We start from the raw sequence: 20,955 nt of genomic DNA, 5'->3' as shown, positions 1-20,955 counted from the left end.
AGAAGCTGGGGCAGTTAAATAGTTTCAAGCCCAGATTCATTTTATTATCATTTTATATGTTTCTTTTCCCTGGAGGATGCAAGGAAGATGCATTTAATAGCCTTAGTATGACGTGGGAAACCCACAGCCACACCCCCCACACCCCCGCCCTGCAGCTCCTTTCATTTTCCGCTCAGATCACCCCGTCGCCTCTACCTGTTTTGGGACGGCTGGAGGGAAGAGGACACCTTATCTTCACAGAACTTCCTCATGGCAAGAGTACTGAGAGCCTGGTCCGCCCTGTACATAAATACACACACACACACTTGCTTTCAGCCAACAATTTCCATCATGGGACTTGCACCAGACTCTCTAGATGCCAGAAAGTACATGGAGAGGATACAGCTGGCACTGGCCACAGGATAAACCAGCTTCCACTGTTCCTGTGCAGAATCCGCAGGGCTTCATTTATCAAATCACATATCAACAAAGTCTGAATGGAAATCTTTGTCCTTCACATACATGAACCTGCACAAATCAGCCACTAGACACGCTGCTGCAGTAGGTTTGCGAGCATCATTGGTTATGCATGTTTGAGTGAGTAGCTGAATTTAAGTGGAACATGTTTTTGCTTGTGGCTTCAATCTGCTTGTTAAGTGATGATGCATCAACGCTCCAATATTATTATTTTTGGGTCCAAGCCGAGTCTATTATAGCTGAGGCTGCTCACTTCAGATTTTCATTAGCCTAACTTGACCAACATTCAAAACTCTTGCGGTATTAAGCTTCTCAGTCTTTGCTATGTATGTTCTTTTAAGAAATGCTAGAACCTGCCCTCATTTTTTTGACGTCAACTAGCTAGCTAACATGCTGATAATTTGGAACTCCGCTTAATGCTGTAAAACACTCATGTTAAGGGCGAGATGGAGAGGACCAATTCTGGTCCTTGGACCATCTCATTCTGGCCCCCAGCTTCCTAAAGGAAAACAAAACAACCAAAGCAAAGCAAAGTGTTTCATGCAGTGGTGTATATCATTCGTATGGCCCCTTCTTCCCCTCAGAAGCCTGGACAGCACTCCTGATTGTAACATCTGGGAGAACAACTTCACCGATCACTTTATTGAAGTGACAGAATCTGGACTGTTTTAACTCTCACTGGTTGTTAAGTGTTTGTTTGCTTTTGGTAACCGAGGGAGCATTTGGACCCAGCAAAATGTAATTACCCCAGACTTAACAAGCAGATATCCTTTAATGCATTAAATGTGCAGATACTCTTATGAACAGGAATGTGTCAGTTGTGGCTCTGGTTGTCTCCAACATAAGCAAACACATACTCACCCAGCTGAGATCTTGCTGTAGTGCATGTAGGCTGCAATAATCACGCCTGTTTTACCTTTGTTACCCTGTAAGAGGGAGAGGGAACAACAAAGAAATGAAAATGACGTGCTGATTTCATCCCCAGGCACAGAGGACAGCTGATTTTCATGGTTTCCGAGACCAGATGGTTTTAACTGAGCGGCTGATTTTTCACAGAGAAAACAAGCAGAAAAGGAGAGAGAGCTGGAAACAAGGGAGAGCCATGGAGAGATGTGGAAAAGCTGTTTGACTTCAAATTAAAAAGCTCCCTGTGGTGTCTTTTTTTTCACACTGGTTGCTCCTTACTTCCTGACACATTCCAAAGACATTCCAGCACTGAATTCCTGAAGTGACCCCTCCAGATCCCAGTAGGAAGGCTGCACCTCCACGCGCTGAGCACAAATTAAAGCTTGTTTTGCACAGTGCGTCTCTCAGTGGAGGATTTTTCATTGACAACAACTTGTTTATTCTCGTCCCTGGCGTGATCTGCAGCTGGCAAAGAACTGCCTGTAGCTGGAATGTTCTGGAAAGTTGGCAGACCACAGAAGTAGTCTGGTTTTAGGATTTCAATTCTCCTGACCAAATCCAATAAATAAAACATCCAGACGAGCTCGGGCAGCTCAGACACCCTCAGCATTAGCTGGTTACTGTTTGGTAGCAGTCAGAGTGTTCAGATCACCACCACGTTTCTGATAGGATGATGCAATAATATTTCTACACACTATTCCACAGCCTTGTTTCAGGTGTCTGGCAGTTTTGAAGTCCAATAAATTTACTGCTAAGTATAATTTGGATCCGCTTCTCTTGACTATTTCAACATTATGCTACTTTACACTTTTAGATTTCAGTAATTGTAACTGATTCATAAAGATGGTATCCTGTCACAGACCGAACAGCAGGGAAGCTCTGATGTTTGATGTCTCTGGGCTGATGTTGCTCTTATTATGTTTTTGTTGTCATTTATTCATCTTCTGTGATAGGGAGACAAAGATGTTTTTATTATAAACATAACCATTTTAATGTCTTTCAGCTCTCCATTTTGTTTATTTTGACTATATTTAGATTTATTTTGAATATATCTATGAGTGACTGATGCCGTGTTATCGTAAAGGCAGATACTGACCGATATCTGGCATAACACATTGGTGTATCCCTCCGAAATTAGTCAAGATGCAACGTAGTCAGCGGTAAAGCTGAGTAGAAGCTGTATGATTTTATATGACAACAATCAAAATATTTGCTACAATTCACTTTGATCCTTTTTCGCCATCCAGCTAAACTGGGTTCCTTTATTTAACTGCCCATTACCACCACGACCAGCACCAAGAATATGAAATCTGTCCTTATAAAACTACCAACCAGCAGTGATTCCTGATATTTTGCAACCTTGTTAGGAAGCATCAGTCATTACAGACATCTGCCTACAGCACATCTGCCCGTTTTAGAGCCTGGGAAACTGTGTGATGTCCATCTGAGAAACCCCCCCGGTGGGCCCCTGAAGTCTGACCTTGCAGTGCAAGACCACCACGTGCTGGGGGTCAGAGTTCAGCCAGTTCTCCATGGCCTTGCATATGGCACAGATCTTATCCAGTGGTGGGGCGTGGAGGTCGGGCCAGCCAAAGTCGTGGACCTGGTGGTGGATGGAGACAGAAGAAAAAAGATTAGATGAAAGGTTGTGAAGTGAATTCCCAACATCAAGAATTGCAGGAAGTTCTACCTTTGGGTTCAGCCGGGTGATGTCATGGCGTCTTTCAGAGAGATTCAGCAGCTGAAAACAGAAAGATTTTTTTTATCTCCACTTCACTGCATCACCGCAGCAAGTTGTCATCACTATTATTTTATTATAGGCGTGACAGAAAAAAAAAAAACCAGACTGCTTATTTGTGGGTTTCTATTTTGCAGCTTCCTGTGGCTGTATGCCAAACTGTACTGTGTAACAATGCTTCAGATGTATTTAGCTGAATACTCCAAGAGTAAACACTGTCTTGTGAAGACTTCAGTACCCACTGTACGTCTCAGCTGATGAGTGTATTGCATTTCTCTCCACTCACCAGAAATTTTTCCTGGTGTTTGGACTTGAGCATGGCAGCCACCTCCTTCAGGTTCAGCCGGTATCGCTGCTCTTCCAGCTTCGGAGGGAAGAAGACGGAGATGATCCTCTCGGTGATGTAGGTCAAGTCGAAGTCGTAGTTTCGTTCCATCACTCGCTCCATCACGCGGTCCACGCTGAAGCTCCTGCAGGAACCGAGAAGCGAGAGCAGGGGTCAGTGGGTTGTTTGCGGTAGCTCAACACAAACCCTCAGATACACTCTGATGGATGGAGGGAAAATATCAAGCCAGGAAAGAGAAACTGGATATTGTATGTAACATGCAGGTCAGACACTAAAAACAAAGAGGATAAGCACATTTGTCTGAGAAACAAGTGTAAGACAGCACAGGCTTCAAAGCAAGCACAGCGCAGTGCCAGTGTGGAGACATTATTTGCATTTGTATTAAATGATTTCTGTAGAAACATCCCCAACATGTATTATGAGAAATTAATGAGTTGGCTTTACCTTGGCAGGGTGTTTCTCTGTTTGGTGTAGGTTAAAGATTTGGTGGATCCCTGCAGAAAAAAAATAAAAATATAATAAGACACAGCAGATCACCACTTTAATAACAATGTATTTTTTGGGCCTTTTGCAATAATGATGACAAATGAGCAACTTGCATGTCACCCAACTGTCCACACCTGGCTTTAGACTACCCTCAGGTCTTATGTCCCAAACTCCATTCTTCAGGCCTCCTTTGGAAGATTTCTTTCAAAGCTCACAGTAAAATGGACACTCTGTAGATTATTTTGTAGAGTGTAGTAAATTAAGCTGTTGAATCCTGTTACTGTCACTGTCACTGCATTGCACTGCACATTGTTTGTGTTCCACTGCACGAATATTGGAGAGATGATTGCACCCTGGAATAAAATGTCAGAATGCAAAAATGACGCACTGCACCCCCAAGCTGTGGAACCATTACCCCCATCCAAGATTTCAGCCACATTTCCAAAGAATTATAGCTAGCTTTCCAATAAAAATGGTCCACACAGAATGAATCATAGACTGTATATAAAAACAGACATAGCCACAGTGATTTTAGCCTTTGGTCAGTGAGAAGATTGTTGGTGCGAACCCTAAATTTGAGTATTTTTGCCATTTTGGTGCTTCATAAATGCATCTGACAAGTGAGGGTTGGATCTGAATTAATTCTGACCAATAATTTACAAAATAACATCATGTTTTATACATTATAACTTAAAAGCAGCTAACGAGACCAGACCATAAACCCATCGGTGAGGTGTGTGAGGTGAAGTCACATATTAAGTGAAAAGAGGGGCAATTTTCCTCACAGACTTCTTGAAACCAGAGCCCTCTGATAACTATGCCCTTTTTATACCTTTTACAGTTTATGGGAAGAAATCTAAAAAAAAAAAAGTCAAATTAGTTAAAATCGAGCCTGCAGGTTGTTCTTTTTCTGATCATTTGCACATTTATGCAGCTAAAAAAAAAAACAATCAAGATGAAGACGTAGGTTAAACTTACTGAACACACTAGTTCCTGAAGGAATAAATCACTTTGAGTTGAATTATACTTCATGCCCTTTAGTATATGCTGCAGCCTTTAGGAGCTATTGCCTTTCAAACTGGCCATTCCTCTCTCTTTGGTTTGTTTAGTATGTGATAAATCAAGTTGAGTGAAGCCACAAACTTTTTATTCCTTGACAGATTTGGACATTCCCCAGACAAACTTGACTTGGACAAAAAAGGGGAAGATATAGAAAAAAAGCATGAAGGTTCAGAGGAGGACAAGGAGAGAGCGTGGAGGTCACAGTATGCTCACCAGGTGTTGGATGTGTCGAGAAGGAGCGGTCCCTCTACGCTGCTGGATGTGAGGAAGGAGCGGTGAGAGGATGAAGGAGAGTGAAGGATGGGAAGAAGAAGTAGGGGAAAGGGAGGAGGTTGAAAGGAGGTGAAAGTGGGGAGAAAGGGGAAAAAAGAGGAGGCAACACAGAGGAAGGAAAGGAGAATTAATTAAACAAACAAACTCCCTAATGGGTAAACATTACTACTTCCTACATCAACTCTTTTTTTCCCTGCTGGACTGAAATCCCACAGAGCTCCTGGAATGAACTGGGCTGAGGGCTCGGCTTCCCAACAGGAATTCAGCAAGAGGAAACCATACAGTGGTTTTGGGGAGCCATACCTCCTAACTATGGACAGACAGGGTGGGAAAGTTTCTTTTCAGGAAAAGGAACGAGTAAATGGAGGGGACTTACCAAATCATTGGAGGTAGCTGGGATGCATGCAGAGGTCACCTGGAACACACAAATACAGTCACATCTGAATACACAACTGATACACACACACAGGGAGAAAAAAAAAAAAAAAGCAACAAAAACATCCTTTTTGCTTCAGGACAGAGTGATGAGGTCAGATATGGGAAGCAATGGCTTCCTAACATAAGACGATGAGAAGAAAAATCCAAATAAATCAGAGAAGTGATTAAGTACTAACCGGAAGGTTTGGGAAAATACATGAATGATTTACAGTATACTCATTGGATGATGCAGTCCACTCATATACACGATGCATTTAATGTGAAGATGTAGCTGGGACATGGTTGGCCCGATGACAGCAAGGCTACGCTGTCATTTTTACACTTTAGTTTTTGCAAAGATAAAATGAAGAAATATGGTTTTGAGAGAAGTAACTGCACCCCACTGGAGAAGCAAACATTTGAACCTCTTTAAAGCAACGACAAAAAGTAGACAACCCACTACATTTATCACACTTAAGGGAATAATAATACATACGAACATATGTCTAATAAATTTTAGCTTGTTAAATAATTCCAAACTCAACTTTTTCTGCATGCACTCTATCAAAGGCTATCAAATTATTGCTTTTCCAAAAATGACCACTAATTGTCATGGGAAATACTTACATTTTCCACATGACTGCATGTTAACCGGTGAGCAAGCAGTTCCCTACATAATTTAATGCCTAAACTTAACCAAACAAACCAAAATGTGGATTCACAAACAAAAAGTATGCTAAAGAGGTTTCCCTGTGACTCAAAGGTTACATCATGATGAAAACGGGTTTCTGGAAGTAAAATCGTTTCGTAATCTTAGAAAAGGTGGAATGTCAACAAGAATTTGGATCATCAATTAAGAACCGATCATCTTGGTATTCTTGTGCAAGAACTGCCAAAAAAAGCCATGACATTTTAACCTTGTATTTTAATTTGTCAACCTTTACTGGGAGAACTGCCCATCCTCTTTAAAGATCACTGCTGTCGCACAGGTCTGCAGTGCATCTTGTTAAGGTCAGACAGTGGGGAGGACGCACAGACAAAACCATTACATGATGATGAATAGAGCACAGTCTAAGACCAAAATGCACTTAAGTATAAAGTATTTACAAGTATTTACAAGTTCGACTCATTTTCGAGAGCATGTTTACAAAATGTGAAGTGCGCGCAAATGTGAAGCCAGATATCGTGGCTACACAGCTGGAGGAGCGCTGAGACAGAAACACACACATTCAGAACGACACATCCGATTCCCATGTCTGTTATGGGCCTACAGGTCAATGAACTGTAACCAAAGGAAGCAGGAGCTGAACAGCAGCCCTAATGAAGGGGGCTGAGGTCCACAGCCATGCTTGCGTAACATATGACAACACGTGTGCACGCACACACATACGCAAAAGGCAATGTTCCACCGAAAGAGCCCTTTTTGGACTGTTTATTTGGATACAGGAAAAGGGCAAGGGCTTGTGTATATCTCATTGTGCACAAAGGGGAAGTTACACAGGCCCTGAACCTGGGGTGTGTGTCACCACAGTATCTATGTGTTGTACAGTCTGAGTTAAGCTTTCCTTAGTGTAAAGTGCAGTCGCTTAGTGTTGTTTGTATGTAATACAGCAGGAAGGCAGATGAGCAGATAATAGGCTAAATTGAGGAATGACGTTTGATACGTTGCAGGAAACCGGTTCAGGTTGAACATCGGCTATCAAATGACTTACTGGACAATGTTACTGCATGACTCACTTTGAGAATTAATGTTTCTTTTCCATCTCTGTAGGGAACTGAATCTCAAATCTTTTCCTGTGTATGTTTTAAGCAAAGCCTAAACCTACTGCATCAAAGGACAGAGTTTGGGCTGGGCCAGGATCTAATTTCTCTTAATTCCCTCTGGCTGCTGAAGGTCAGTTTCATTTTAAAAGAGTCTTTTTTTTCTTTTTCTTTTTTTTCCCCAACCAGAGCAAGTGAAGCAGTGCATTTTTTTTTTTAACTGTACACGTTTCATTCTACTATATTTAATTAACATGAAGTTATCCTCTTCCAGCCCCAGTCAAAGTTGTCTTTGGCTCTCAGGACAGGTGACTCTTCATATTTTACTGTCTTCTCCATTTTTCTGAAACCCCAGAAAAGGAACAAAGGATTTAGCCATAGGGCAGGAGGCAGCATACACCCTGGGCAGGACGCCAGTCTGTCACAGCTAACACAGAGACACAGACAACCATTCACACCGACGGGCAATCCAGAATCACCCCACTAAATGCATGTCTTTGGAAATTCAGTCACAGTCTTTATGATTAAATACTGGTAGTTTTGTTCAAAACAAACTTTATTTATTGTGGGTAAAAACTGGAATAACCTCAAGAGTAGCAGTTCCTTAATCACAGACAAAGACTTCATGTGCCACATGAAGTTTGCCAATCAACATCTAAATGAGGCTTGGGAGAAAGTCCTGTGGTCAGAAGAAACCAAAATCACGCTCTTTGTATCAACTTAACCTGCAGTGTGTGGAGGAAGTGAAATGCCGTGTATGACCCAAAGAACACCACCCCCACAGTCAAACACGGAGTTGGAAATATTATGCTTTGGGCTGTTTTTCTGTTGCTTCACTGCATTTAGGGGGCCATGTGCCATGTACCGTATAATCTTGGACGAGAACTTCCTTCCTTAAGCCAAAAGACTGAAGATACGAATACGAATACCTTTATTAGTCCCACAATGGGGAAATTACATTTAACAGATGGGTCGTGGATGGGTCTTCCAGCATGACAGTGACCCAAAACATACCGCCCAAGGCAACAAAGGAGCGACTAAAAAAGAAGCATGTTAAGGTCATGGTGGAGTCTCCAGACCTCGGTCCTATAGAAAACCTGTGGAGGGAGCTGAAGCTTGGAGCTGCCAAGCAGCAGCCAAGAAACCTAAAGGATTTAGAGTTTCTGTAAAGAGGAGAGGGCTAAAATCCCTCCTGAGATGTGTGCAAACCTGGTGACCATCTAACAGCTACTGCTGTGCTTGCTAACAAAGGTTTCACCACCAAGTACTAAGTCGCGCTTCGCTCGGGGATCAAATACTTATTTCACTCAGTGACATACAAATCAATTTATAATTTTAATCTGTTTTTTCTAGATTTTTGATTGACATTCTGTCTCTCTGCATTAAAATGAAACTACCATAAAATTAGAGAGCGTTCATTCCTTTGTGAGTGAGCAAACTTACAAATTCAGCAGAGAATCAAATAATTATTTCCCTCACTGTACACAGTACAAAAAGTTGTGCATCTACTGTTATGTAAGTAACAAAATGCAGTAAAGTAGTTACAGCTGATCATTACTACATATAATCACTCTTGAACATGAGGTCCAACTAGTAACACCCCAGGATGTAAAAGTGCTGGATGTTACCCAGGTCAGCAAATGCCTCGGTTTTGCTTTTTTGGGGTTTGACGTGTGCAATGTTCAATGAAAGACATGCCTTAAAGCTCGTCATGAAATTTGGTCCTGTTAATGGAAAAAAAAAAAAGTAGCAATTCAATAATCTCTTAAGAAGAAAATCAAAGCCTTATGGGGCTCACCCAACGGTTCCAGTTCCCAGTCCTGGGAGTAATCCTCACTGTTTCAGATTTCCATTTGTTATGACTACAGTTACTCGATTTTCACCCTGCACCATTTAGTGACTTTATTTCTCAAAGCAGGCTGTACCTCGGTTGACGGTTGCGCGCTGGTTATCAACTTATTTTTTTCATAACCATTTTCTCCTTTTTATTCCTCTACATCCCTCTCCCCCAGTGCCCAGTGAAGGGGCCTGCTGAGGGTGGCCGCTAAGCCAGAACAAACACACCACACCGCACCAGATTCCATCTCCCCAGGCCAACACTTACGCACAAACTTCCTGCTAAAAGACCTCCACCCATCACTCCACTTCTCTTTTCATCCTCCTTGCCTCGCTTTTCTCTTACCTTGTCACCCTCTTATCCATTAATTGACCTCCTCTCCCTCCTTCTCCTTTCTTAGTTTGTTCCCTTTATTTTCCACTCTTATCCACTTCGCTCTTTAGGGTTTTGTTTTTCCCTTTTCTTTTTGTCCACATCTTTCTTGTTCTCCCCCTTTTTTTAACTTCTTCCTTTCTCTTTTCTCTGTTCTACTCAATCAAATTTCTCCTAATCGCAAACTTTCTTCCCTTGGATATCCCCTCTCAATCCCAGTGTTTCCTTCCTTTTCTTCTCTAATCTGTTTCTAACAAAACCTTTCCTGTTTGTCTTCCTCTCACTTCTCCAACTTCCCTACCTCCTACTACTTTTCTTGAAATCTTTTCATTCCCTGCCCCCTGCTTCTGAACTTCTGATGCTCTCACATCTTCACAGGCCTTGTCTTTGAGTGTCTTTTTACTGGAAGGTCACAGGTCAGAAACCTGCTTCAAAAACGCATCTCTGAGCAAAGGAGTAGCATAACTAGTGACAAATATTATTACAATTGCAAAAATCAATATGCATTATATTACTTCTGTATTATACTATAATACACTGTAATATACTGTGTCAGTATACTCAGTGAAATGCTGCCGATTGTGTTCCCCTGCTGCCTCTTTTCAGGTGTGTTCAGCTGAAACCGCTGACCTCCATAACCCTCTCCACCATCTCCTTCTGCTAGCTCTCTATCCTCTGCTTGCCTGTAGTGGCCCTGGCTCCTAAAGCTCCTAACTTACCCTTTGATCCATCAAAGCCAGAAGACGCATAGCAAATGGATAATGCACAGGTCTCACCTCTCAGTGCATGGCTTAAGAGCTGTGGGCTCTGACAGCGATAACTCTGGGGTGAGCTGTTGGCCTTTGTATGTTATTACAAAGGCCAACAGCTCATGGCTAAAGATTCAAGCATAGCCTGTGTGTGGATACCTACAAGCTAAGGAACATTTTTTTATTCCTTGTAATAGTCCCTTGTATATAAAGCAGCTAAGCAGTACTGCCTTTAAGACACAGTAACAGGGCCATACAGCAGAAGTCAAATGTTTTCACACATCTACTCATTCTGACATAAAAAACAGCTTCATGCTCATCATTCCCTTAGCCAGCTACAGGGGGCAGTCACATGGAGCTTTTCTTAGAGTGTTTAAGCAGTTCGTGAATACTTTTCTCTTTTTTCTCTAACCCATCCAAACCAAAACAGCGGTCTCTTAGTATCCTCCCAGCAATCGATGCTGTCAATCTGAGGCGTTGATAATCGTTAATTTCTGAGCTGACGATTCTTGGGCTTTCTTTCCTCGGGCTATCCTCATGAACATTTGATGGTTTTTGTGACCGTACTTGGCCCTTCCAGATCACAGTAGATCTGACAGAAGGGGGACTATCGCTGCCAGCTGCAGTCAAAGGTGGGGGAGCTGGAGCATGTCCCACCATAAAACATGATGGGGAGGCAGCTTAGTTACATCAGAACACCACCACCAACAACAACAATGATAACCTTGCCATCAAGCTAAATGGTAAGAAGGGCAAGGTTAGCAGTAACTGAACTTTCAAAATAAGAGCAAGTCCACTAGTCCAATCAATTGCCAGTGGGGTCATTCTTTGAAGCAGAAAAAAAAATGCTGAAATGAGCTGCCAAATATACTTGGGCAGCTGTTTATGTACTTTGGTGCCCCCTCAAATAATGCTGAACAGAAAAACATTAAACCAGTGGAGCAACGCAAGTAAGCATTTTGAGCTTGATACCCTTTTGGGCATAGATGAGGAAACTGTGGACAAAGGTCCCTAAAATTATAATCCCAACTGCCCCACAGTAACATTAAATTTTCACTCAAGGGAAGCAGTGGAGACACTGCTGCTAAGGTATATACCAACTACATTCTTTGCCTGTTTGGTGTTTGCAACAGCCATCCAATAATAGATGTAAACTGATGTGAAATGGTCAGTGTGTGTTGTACTTTATGACTTGAAAAACACCCGTGCAGTAACAATTCAATTAGCTGCTCTGAGAGCAAGTACTGACACATGCTAACAACTGTATCCGTGAGCCAAGCAAACAGTTGCAACCAATCCAGATCCCGATCAAACATGTCTTAGTTACATATGAACAGTGCTCTCATGCACCATTTCCTTTGATGGTCAGCCTTAAGCCTGACAGTCTGCTCATTCCTTCAGCTCCCTCAGGAGAGCCAATCAGAGGGCACTGATGAAAGCTGTAAGGATTCAGATGTCGAAGCCAATGGTGGCCGTGGCCATGTGTGCTTTCATGATCACCATCATCAGTGAGCGAGCATGAGAAGAATGCAGGGGACCTTGAAGTGAACAGAACAAAGTAATGTAGTTAATTCATAAGATCCCAGAGAGAAACCTGCTGTCAGGCTAGAAGAACAGTGGTGATGAAACACCGTAGCACCTACAGAAACAAGGAAGCAGGATGGAGACAGCAGAAAGAAAAAGCAAGTTCACTCTCTGTGCTAGTTTGTTCAGTTTGACAACCTGTAATAATAAGTTATTTCCATTTTTTTCCCAAACAAACAGTTTCAAACATACCGGCAGAAAAGTGCAAAACTAATGCTTCAGACTGTTTTTTTTCTTTTGCTACATGTGTGGCACTCAGAAATACAGATGGTCGTTCTTTTGCACAACCCTGCAGGACTTATTTTATGGCAGTTTTGAGATTTATCTGGCTTAGCTGTATAACTGTCCTTTAAATGCACCCCACATGTTCAGTGCCTCTTAATCATGACAAGGTGCTCTTCATGAGAAAAACAGAAACCAGCCTGACTCAAGGGGTCTTCAAGGCCATAGCTAAGCAAAAACAACACCTATGGGTGAAACACTTACATCCAGTAGGCTTAGGAGTCCATATACATCTGTATACAAGGCCATCTAAAAAAGCATTTGTGTTTTATTTCTCTCTTTTTTCCTTTTCTCCCTCTCTGTCTCTTGTTCCCACACTTTTCCTTTGACCACAAATGGAAAGAAAGAAAGAGGTCTCTGTCTATCACTGTTTCAGTTTTGTGCCAAGCAGCTGAGAGGGCGGCTGAAGATATCATAGGTCACATGGGGTCCCTGTGGTCGAGCTTTTATGGCCAAGCGGGATGCAATTCCCTGTTATGGATTTTGAGGTTCTGACTACACAGACTAAAGTTATGCAGATGGAAAACACAAACAGGAATGTTGCTTGTACAGAGGGTTGCTAGGTACATGCTCCGGGCTAAAAGCAGATACAAACAGGGTTCTCATCCAGCCATCTTTATCTTCCACCCAAGCCAAACAAGCGCAGAAAGTTTGAAGCTGGACAAAAATAAACACGAGTAAATAAACAACGCAGGAAGACCCGGTTCACGATGAGATTGGGAGGGATCAACAACGGAAAAATGTGAACCAACTGATGAGGGGCATTATTACAGATCTTCAGTCCATGTCTGCCCTCTGTGGTTGAGCTCTGTCTGTCATTCATCTTGTTGATAAGCAGGCACTCACACAATTCTCAAAAGCACCCTGTCCCCTCCTCTTTCTATATTTGCAGCACCCCTCAGCCTAAACAGTGTTTACTGTATGCGCAAAAATGCGTGTGCATTCTTCAGACGGGCATTGCCGACCGCTGTTTAGGCCCATCTCCTCCTGCAGTACACCACAACTCACAAAGTAGACGCCACTGTGGTTACGGTCTTTATTGTCTTCCTGTGAATTTTACTTGTTTTTTTTTTTTCCCCATCTCATTGAGGTCTGCGGAGGTGAACTGACAGGGCACAAAAACCAAAAGAGGCTAAAAGACACAAAGACAGGAAAACCCAATTACACACAGGCACAAATATGACAGCGCCCACGGGAACGAAAGCTTGGTGCAGTAGATCAGTATCAGTAATCAGGGAGACTGTCAATCAACTGGCACAAAGTTTATGATTTAAGCACCATTTCCTTCAAGCATTTCTTTACATTTCTTCCAACTGGTTTACCCATTTATAACAAATGTGCAGGGGGTGAAGTTTGTTTTTTTTCCTCTGGCCTGAACCTCTTAAAATTAGCAAATACAGGCAGCTGTCACCAGTAGCTGTGTACTCAGCCTCACCTGTGCTAATTCATAACTGGACCTCTCAATCTTGGCTTTGCACTGATTAATATTTGCAAAGTATGCCTTCTCATTTCTAGCTTTAAAAAAAAAAAACACACAAAAAAACAATACAGCAGTAGCAAAAAAGCAAAACTGAGGCTTTAAAATGTGGAGTCACAAATTCAACGGAGGATCTCATCTTACGTACAGTTATGTACAGTTTATAGTTACTCTTTATAATATTCTTGGGTCTTGCCCGCAGGTCTTGACGGTTCCCTGAACGACTTAAATTATAAAAGAAAAGGAATTGAAGTGAGTGAGTTGCCAATGTTTAAGGTCCCCAATAGCAGAGAGATCCAAATGTTCTGAGACCAAACCCACTGACCAATTAGTGCAGCTTATGTCCTGGCTGGCTGAAACACACACACACACACACACACACACACACACACACACACACACACACACACACACACACAGGCCTGGCTTAGTCACAACTTGGCTAAGTAAGCTGTCATGCTTATGGTTTTAACTCTCATCAACAATGCTCACTCACTTGTTCCTTCTTTCTCTTAGTCTGTGCTTGCAACACACACACACACCCACACACACACACACACACACACACACGCACACACACACACACACACACCACGACTTGAACTCAAAACATGCCAACCTATCTCAGCAATTACCAAAGCTGTCTGTGATAAAGTTGCGACTCGTTTAGTCAAAAGAGGCAGTCATGGTCGCGGTGATGTTAAAACGATACAGTTGGATCCTGTTATCCTCAATGACTCACGCTGACTACACGAGTATTTAGTGAAATACTGGAACTGCAGGGGGGAAACCAGAGGCCTGGGCTCAAGGCCACAGAAATGACTCGTTGCTGATGTCACTGAAGCCCCCCAGAAACAACCTACTGAAACAATTAAAAAGGCTGCCTACAGAAAACTGCTGGAATGGATATTTCTTATTTTAAGCCTTACAGCCCTGTAACAGGGGGCTGCTTAAAAGTATGCCTTAGCTGGCATGTTCTCATAACAACGAGTGACATATTCCTATAGCGACTTGACCAAGTGGTTTCAGTTTGAGGGGAAGTCTGTGGAGGAACAGGGATGTTGGGGTCAGCTGTCATGTTGAGCTGCATGTTGGGAAAACAGGGACTACAGTGTGCTTTTTTCCTGCCGTCTCTCTTCATCACTTCCGGTATTCTACATCTGCTCTACAGTATGTTTTCCATTGTGTCACACCAGTTAATGCAAAGTCAAAAAGGAAATTTGGAATAAAGTCATTTGAAGCCTTCAGGAGAACTGTCGCCGTAGAGGAAGTGCATGGAAGATACTTCAAAGGATTCTTTTCTCTAAAGCATTTCTATGCTTTGAATTTCCTTATTAGAAAAAAGAGAGCCCCGAGGAGCACAACAGTAACCACAACTGTCTTGATGAAAGGCTTAGAGACACATCAGGCGGGTTATGTTGCTCTTCTCCCCATCGCTGCATCCTCCCCCACTTCCACTCTATCTGTACTTGATTGTACATCCTCTTCTTGTGAAGAGAGGAGCAGGCAATGCAAACAGTGCACAGCTTAGTCTCATGTAAAATGTGTTTTGACATTTTCAGCAGATAAGAGGACTGACAAGGACGAGAGAGAAGAAGGGGGGGGGGGGGGGGGGGGGGGGGATTGTAATTATTGTGATATGCAGCTCCACTTTACCAACATACACCATGTGTAGGATGGATTACCACTCGGCCATTTTTCCAGTCAGAAATCTCTTTGTTTACTCACTGAACTGCAGTCACATAGCAACAGCAGTGAAGTAATACTTGCATTTGCAATCTCTTTAAACAGGGAAAGTAAATAACACTTATTGTGCTCTGCTGGAAAATCATGCTTCATGTGAATGACGAGCATAACAGACCTGTACCTGTACAGGAACACTTGTTAAGTCAGCGTCGTTTTGTCTAACACAACACATCTGACAGCCGACCATACATTTCATTGATCCAGCCCGACTGATCACTGGTGGGGTGACTCAGTCTGGGAGCTGAGCGGCTAGTCAGCAGCCAGTTGTTTGACCAACGGAAATGCCTCTTCTTGCCTAATTAGACAGACGGGCCCAGTCGAGTCGTCACGGGCTGCATTTCGCTAATTTTAATCCTTCCTACTCCCACTGTTCCTCTTGCTCTTCTCTCCCCTCCATCTCTTTCCCCACCACCCCCTACCAATTCCCTTTGGGCTAAATTTTCCTCTTGGGATCAGAGATAAGGGAGACTACTCGCTGAGAGAAAACATGCTGAAGTAAAACTGTTTATGGCCTTCTGTTCGTCTCTGTGAGAGTCTCTGTGTGCTTTTTAATAGAACAGAGATGAGCCAGCCGGAGGCTGTTGACCTCATGGGCAAAGAGCAGAGAGCAGAATGACTGAAATTAAAAACATGCAATGCACACTGACTATCATCACCACCAATCATTCTTCCTGAGAAGGAAGTTTACGATTTTTTTTCCAACCTCACAGAACTGAAGCAGATCTGATGACATACTGAACAGTGCAGCAATGAGATGATTCATCACAAAACTTCCAGCAACACCAGCTAAGTGGAGATGTAAAAAGTCTGGTGATGGCTTACAGATGACAGACCTCCAGAAGTGTTTAGGTCTGTGTTTGTGTGTATACTACACACACAAACACAGATATACACATAGCAAAGAGTAGAGCTGGATGATTCACAATCAACGTGAATCAGTGTGTTCAGTGTAACAGCTAATAAATCCCACATGTGAATGGCATGCAAGGAAAATGAAACCAGGTAACAATAGCTGTTTACCACGAACCAGGTGACACACATTAGCTTAAACTAATTAGCTGGACAGCTAAGTTTTATTCAGTTTAGCGTGCCTCTGTCTTTCCTTCGTTAAGTTCACATATTTGAATTCACACTAGGAAGGACCAATGTCATTCCTTCATCCCTCCCCAAGTCTCCCCGTTATATATAAGGTTAGATAACAGCTAATATAGACAGAGCAGCCAGTCCTCCACATCCTCCCTTATCCGACCTCTCCCTTCCTGGGCAGCAGCGATGGATATCACAGTTTAGCTCCCAGTCAACAACCAAGCATCAGATAGTTACTGTAAGGCTGTCAAACAACATCCTGCTCTTTTTTTTTTTGGTAATTAATCTTAACAATTTCTGTAGAATAATATACTTTTTCTTAATAAACTGGGAAACACTGGATCAATCCTCAGATTGCCATTTGAAACATCTACTGCTAAATAAGGAACATAAATGTCTATACTGCTGTCCACCCTTTTTGAACACTGATGCTGCCTTTTTGTGCTTAACAATACAAATACTTGTTCTCTCAAGTCTTTATTTACACTTTTCCCTAAAAGAATTTTTGTCTCCAAAGCGTAGAGTAAGGCCAGGTTCAGGGCTAGGGGTTGTGATTAACAAAATCATATGACAAGATAAAGGAGAACACTGATGCTGCCCTTTATGGCTGTACAGCTTACAGTAGCTTAGTTATAAAGAAATGAAATGGCTAACCTGGCTATTTATAAAGGTAAAGTTCTTAATTAACCAATTAACACATTGTACTATATTTTTTTGTTTTGTTTTATATCAATAAAAAAGAAATATTAAAATGACATTTGAGTCACTGAGTGTTAGTGAACTTATCTAACTAGCCAGCTGTGAGGGCAACGTGCCCTAAACCGCCTTTAACGCCCATCTTTTGCATTACCATAATTACACGACAATTTGTCTCCTTGGAAAAATCCAAATGGTTTCTGAAAGCTGAGAAGTTGCGCTCCACAGCCATCATAGGGTTATTACGATAATTTCACTCGTGCTGTTGCAGGAAGCCTGCGAATGGTGGCACTTTTGAAGTTCACAGGCCCGCCGGCATCCTATGCCACTGCCATAGGTTGGTGTGCTGGACTTGCAACAGTATTTAGGTGGATGATTCAAGTCAAAGGTGCCCAAGGTTTCCCAGCAGAGCATTACACTGTGAACCCTTACTTCACCTGTCACTGGTTTTAATGTTGTGTCCACTCTAATGTTATAACCATACACACCAAGTTATAACCAACTTGCAACCAATACCACAAGCTGTCCTGAAAAGCCTGATTTTGCTTGTTTATTGCATGTGCTGTTTCAAAGCCATCGTTTCATCTCTGAATTCATCCTCAAGGCTCAAGAAGGGATGCTAGAGGAATGAGGCCTGTCTCTGCCACATGCCTTCACCCTTAGCTTTATCTCCCTTAGCTGCTGCCTGCCAAGGCTCTCTGCCTCTGCCCCTTTCTTCTTCACTCTGGCCATGGTTGGCATTCTCCCCCTCTGCATCCCTCTGTCTATTCATTATACCATACTTCCATCAACAACCCTTTCACAGAGCCAACAGTGTGGTGTTCGGGGATAGCTTGCAGCTCACTTTGAGGAATGCAAATGAACAGGCTTCTTTTTAGAAGAGATCCTAAGATATCTGCTTTCATAGAGCTACTGTCATGTGTCTTTTCACACTTCACATAACTAATAACAATCTAGCAAATAACCCTGATGAATCTTTATAAATTTTTCCTGAAGTATGTTGCTTTGGCATTATTAATACAGCATAAAACCAGTATCCCCCAGGACCTTGTAAGGCTTTGGTCTGAACCCTGAATTTGTGAGAAAGGGTTGTGTCAAGGAATGACCTAACATTTACCCTGTCCAGAGCTGGTTAAGTTCCCACTGATGTCTATATATAGCTGGTAGTATTCTGCAACTTTTAAAATGCTTTCATAGCCTTGTGGCAAGACAATTTTGTTTCAGTGACAACGATCACTGAAACCAGCTGATCTATATTTGAGGTAAAAGTTGTTACCTATACAATAAAAAGGAAACAGGTAAGTCGTTGTACGTGGTGTTCAAGACTTTGCAGGCAAAAAAGCTGATACGTACCTCATGGAAGCACGCATGGTTACACGTATAATGTTCTTTTTGCAAAATATGCGGTGCAAATTGCAATAAAGTTTTATTTTGAAGGGAGAAATTTTTAACATCGATCCCGTTAATGCGTTGGCAATTGTCCGGCATGGGGAATCTCACATCGTTGTAATGACTGCGCGCAATCTGGAGTAGCCGTTAAATTCTCCGAGTTGGTTGTGAAGACAAGTGGAGAAGGTCTGTCATCACTTTGAGATGCCCACTAATAATACAGCTGAAACACTCTGCTAACATACTTACCGTCTTTTGCGATGGATATCAGCAGAAATAAAACGTTGCTTTTTGTGGGGATGACTGATGAAGGCTGACTGCCACGGATGTGACCACGCCGCGCATGGAATTCACATGTATCAGTTGCGTACGGGGTAGTTCCAAATTTTCCAAAATTTGGTAAGGGTTTTGGCGAGTTTAACACATGAAAATAAACATTGCCAGCGGAAGTGTTGCTGTTGTGTAGCTCAAGGAACCACACTAAAGCAGGCAAATTTTTAAAGTAGGCTAAACGGTGTGTAAATACAATCGTAAACTTTGTCTAAAACTTGGTCATTTGAAGAGCTATTTGTCAGGTCAGGCACTCTATGGTACACTGAGTAGCTGTGCATGAAGGGCCTTGCACACAGTTTCCTGTATCCAGTCTGTCCTGTCTTGTGTAATTTACCGAGAACCGTGTGCATTCGGCAGTCACTGTGACCCATGTGCATGAAAAATTTAAATGTGTACAAAATCAAACTTTAGAAATTTGAGAAAAGATGATGGAAACAGTTTGACTTAGCAAATCCAAGCAACTTGATCTCTACTCACCAGAGAGGAAAACAAAGAATATTGTTTACAGAGAAGTCTTCTAAAGGTAAAACATATCCCTCCTCAATACAACTAATATGCTCAATAGAAACAAGGTATACTGTGCAGAAGTGAGCAACCACACCGAAAAAGCCCAACCCACATTCAATTCAGTGCTTTCTAAAACCCACAATCTCTGGACTTAGGATGCTCAGCTTAAAGGTAGCTTTGAGTCATGAGATAATAAAATTTTAATTTTTTTCATAATTTCTAAGGTGGCCCAATTCAGGTCTACACGTGTCACCAGCTGATCATTTATGTTTCTGCCCAGAAACTATCACTCCATTACTAACATCAACTGACAACCATCCACAGGGCGGGTACTATGCTAGTCTTTCATTAAAAAAAAAAAAAGTTTCCTTCCTGTTATTGTCACTTCCACAATCCACTTCAGCTCAAAATTTGGCAGCATTATGTTTGGATAACCCAAAGTGTTTCCTTCATGCCATTTATCATCTCAGTACCTTGACCTTGTTTCAGCCCTTGGGAACTGGCTTGATGAATACATGGTCAGGAGTCAGGTTTACATCTGAATGCTTCTATCCAAATGTCACCCCAATATTCATAAACTCAGCAATTAATGCCTATTGCTATCTACTCCTGTTTACCCTCCGAGGTCTAAAGGTCTGAAAAGCTGCTGACCAGATTAATCAGTCATCAACCCACTGATGTTTAAGTCTGTTTAAGTTTTTCTTCAAAACATAAGGTTAGGATGAGGGTTAGCGATGAGGACTTAGACCTCAAGGTTACAAAAAATGGGGCTTTCTGAAAAAAACAGTTGTTAGCACTAATTCTCCAGCTGGATGCCACGAAACTCATCTAACAAGCTAATACTGGGAAAAGGGAAAACCATGAAGAGAAAAATCATAGAAAAATGGCACTTATGCTTGTTCCATAATACAAGCATAAATGTGAAACATTAATGTCAAAATTTCCCATGTATTTGTGTTTGTCATTTTTATGTTTAGCAATACATGATTCCCCCCCCCATCTGATCCAAGCCTGGAACTTTTTATTTTGGTCGCTGTTCCTTACCTTGGCCTCACACTTCCTGTGGGTGGCTGTTTTGCATACTGAGAGAAGCATGAGTCAGGTAGGAGGGAGGAAAGAAAACAAGGATAGAATTAGTGATCTCACAGCTGCAGTGTCCACTTAATTATAACAACAGCCAAACTGGTTGTAAAAAGTCACCACGGCGACGCTCTCACCTCTGCAGAAGGAGCCCACGGTGTCGACGTTCTGCCGACACACGCTGCACTGCCGCTTCTTCTTGAAAGTCTTCTCCTTGAAGACGTGGGGCTCTCCTTTCCCTGCCTGTTTACACACACACATGCGCACAAGAAAGGTTTACACGCCTGATACTGGACTGGACATCCTACACGTCGAAACACTTAAAGAATCCTTGTTTGACCATCATGAAAGAGTTTTGACTCTGCAAATGAT

General features: G+C 42.2%; 1 protein-coding gene across 3 annotated transcripts in view; it reads right to left on the bottom strand.

Annotated features, from left to right (window-relative positions):
- The window catches only part of tns2a (tensin 2a), a 56,565-nt gene that overhangs the window by 17,648 nt on the left and 17,962 nt on the right, over positions 1-20,955 (bottom strand). For all 3 annotated transcript variants that reach the window (XM_030732737.1, XM_030732738.1, XM_030732739.1), the window contains exons 2-11: positions 20,721-20,826; positions 20,548-20,585; positions 5,644-5,682; positions 5,208-5,249; positions 3,891-3,940; positions 3,387-3,570; positions 3,053-3,103; positions 2,843-2,965; positions 1,318-1,382; positions 196-279 (exon numbers count right to left, since the gene is read on the bottom strand). In XM_030732737.1, the coding sequence (XP_030588597.1) occupies positions 196-279; positions 1,318-1,382; positions 2,843-2,965; positions 3,053-3,103; positions 3,387-3,570; positions 3,891-3,940; positions 5,208-5,249; positions 5,644-5,682; positions 20,548-20,585; positions 20,721-20,826 (782 nt within the window). The remainder of the gene's footprint in view (positions 1-195; positions 280-1,317; positions 1,383-2,842; positions 2,966-3,052; positions 3,104-3,386; positions 3,571-3,890; positions 3,941-5,207; positions 5,250-5,643; positions 5,683-20,547; positions 20,586-20,720; positions 20,827-20,955) is intronic.

This window comes from Archocentrus centrarchus, chromosome 7, assembly GCF_007364275.1.
Source record: "Archocentrus centrarchus isolate MPI-CPG fArcCen1 chromosome 7, fArcCen1, whole genome shotgun sequence".
NCBI lineage: Eukaryota > Metazoa > Chordata > Actinopteri > Cichliformes > Cichlidae > Archocentrus > Archocentrus centrarchus.
Note: the sequence above shows the minus strand (reverse complement) of the source record. Positions and strands in the feature narration are given on the sequence as shown.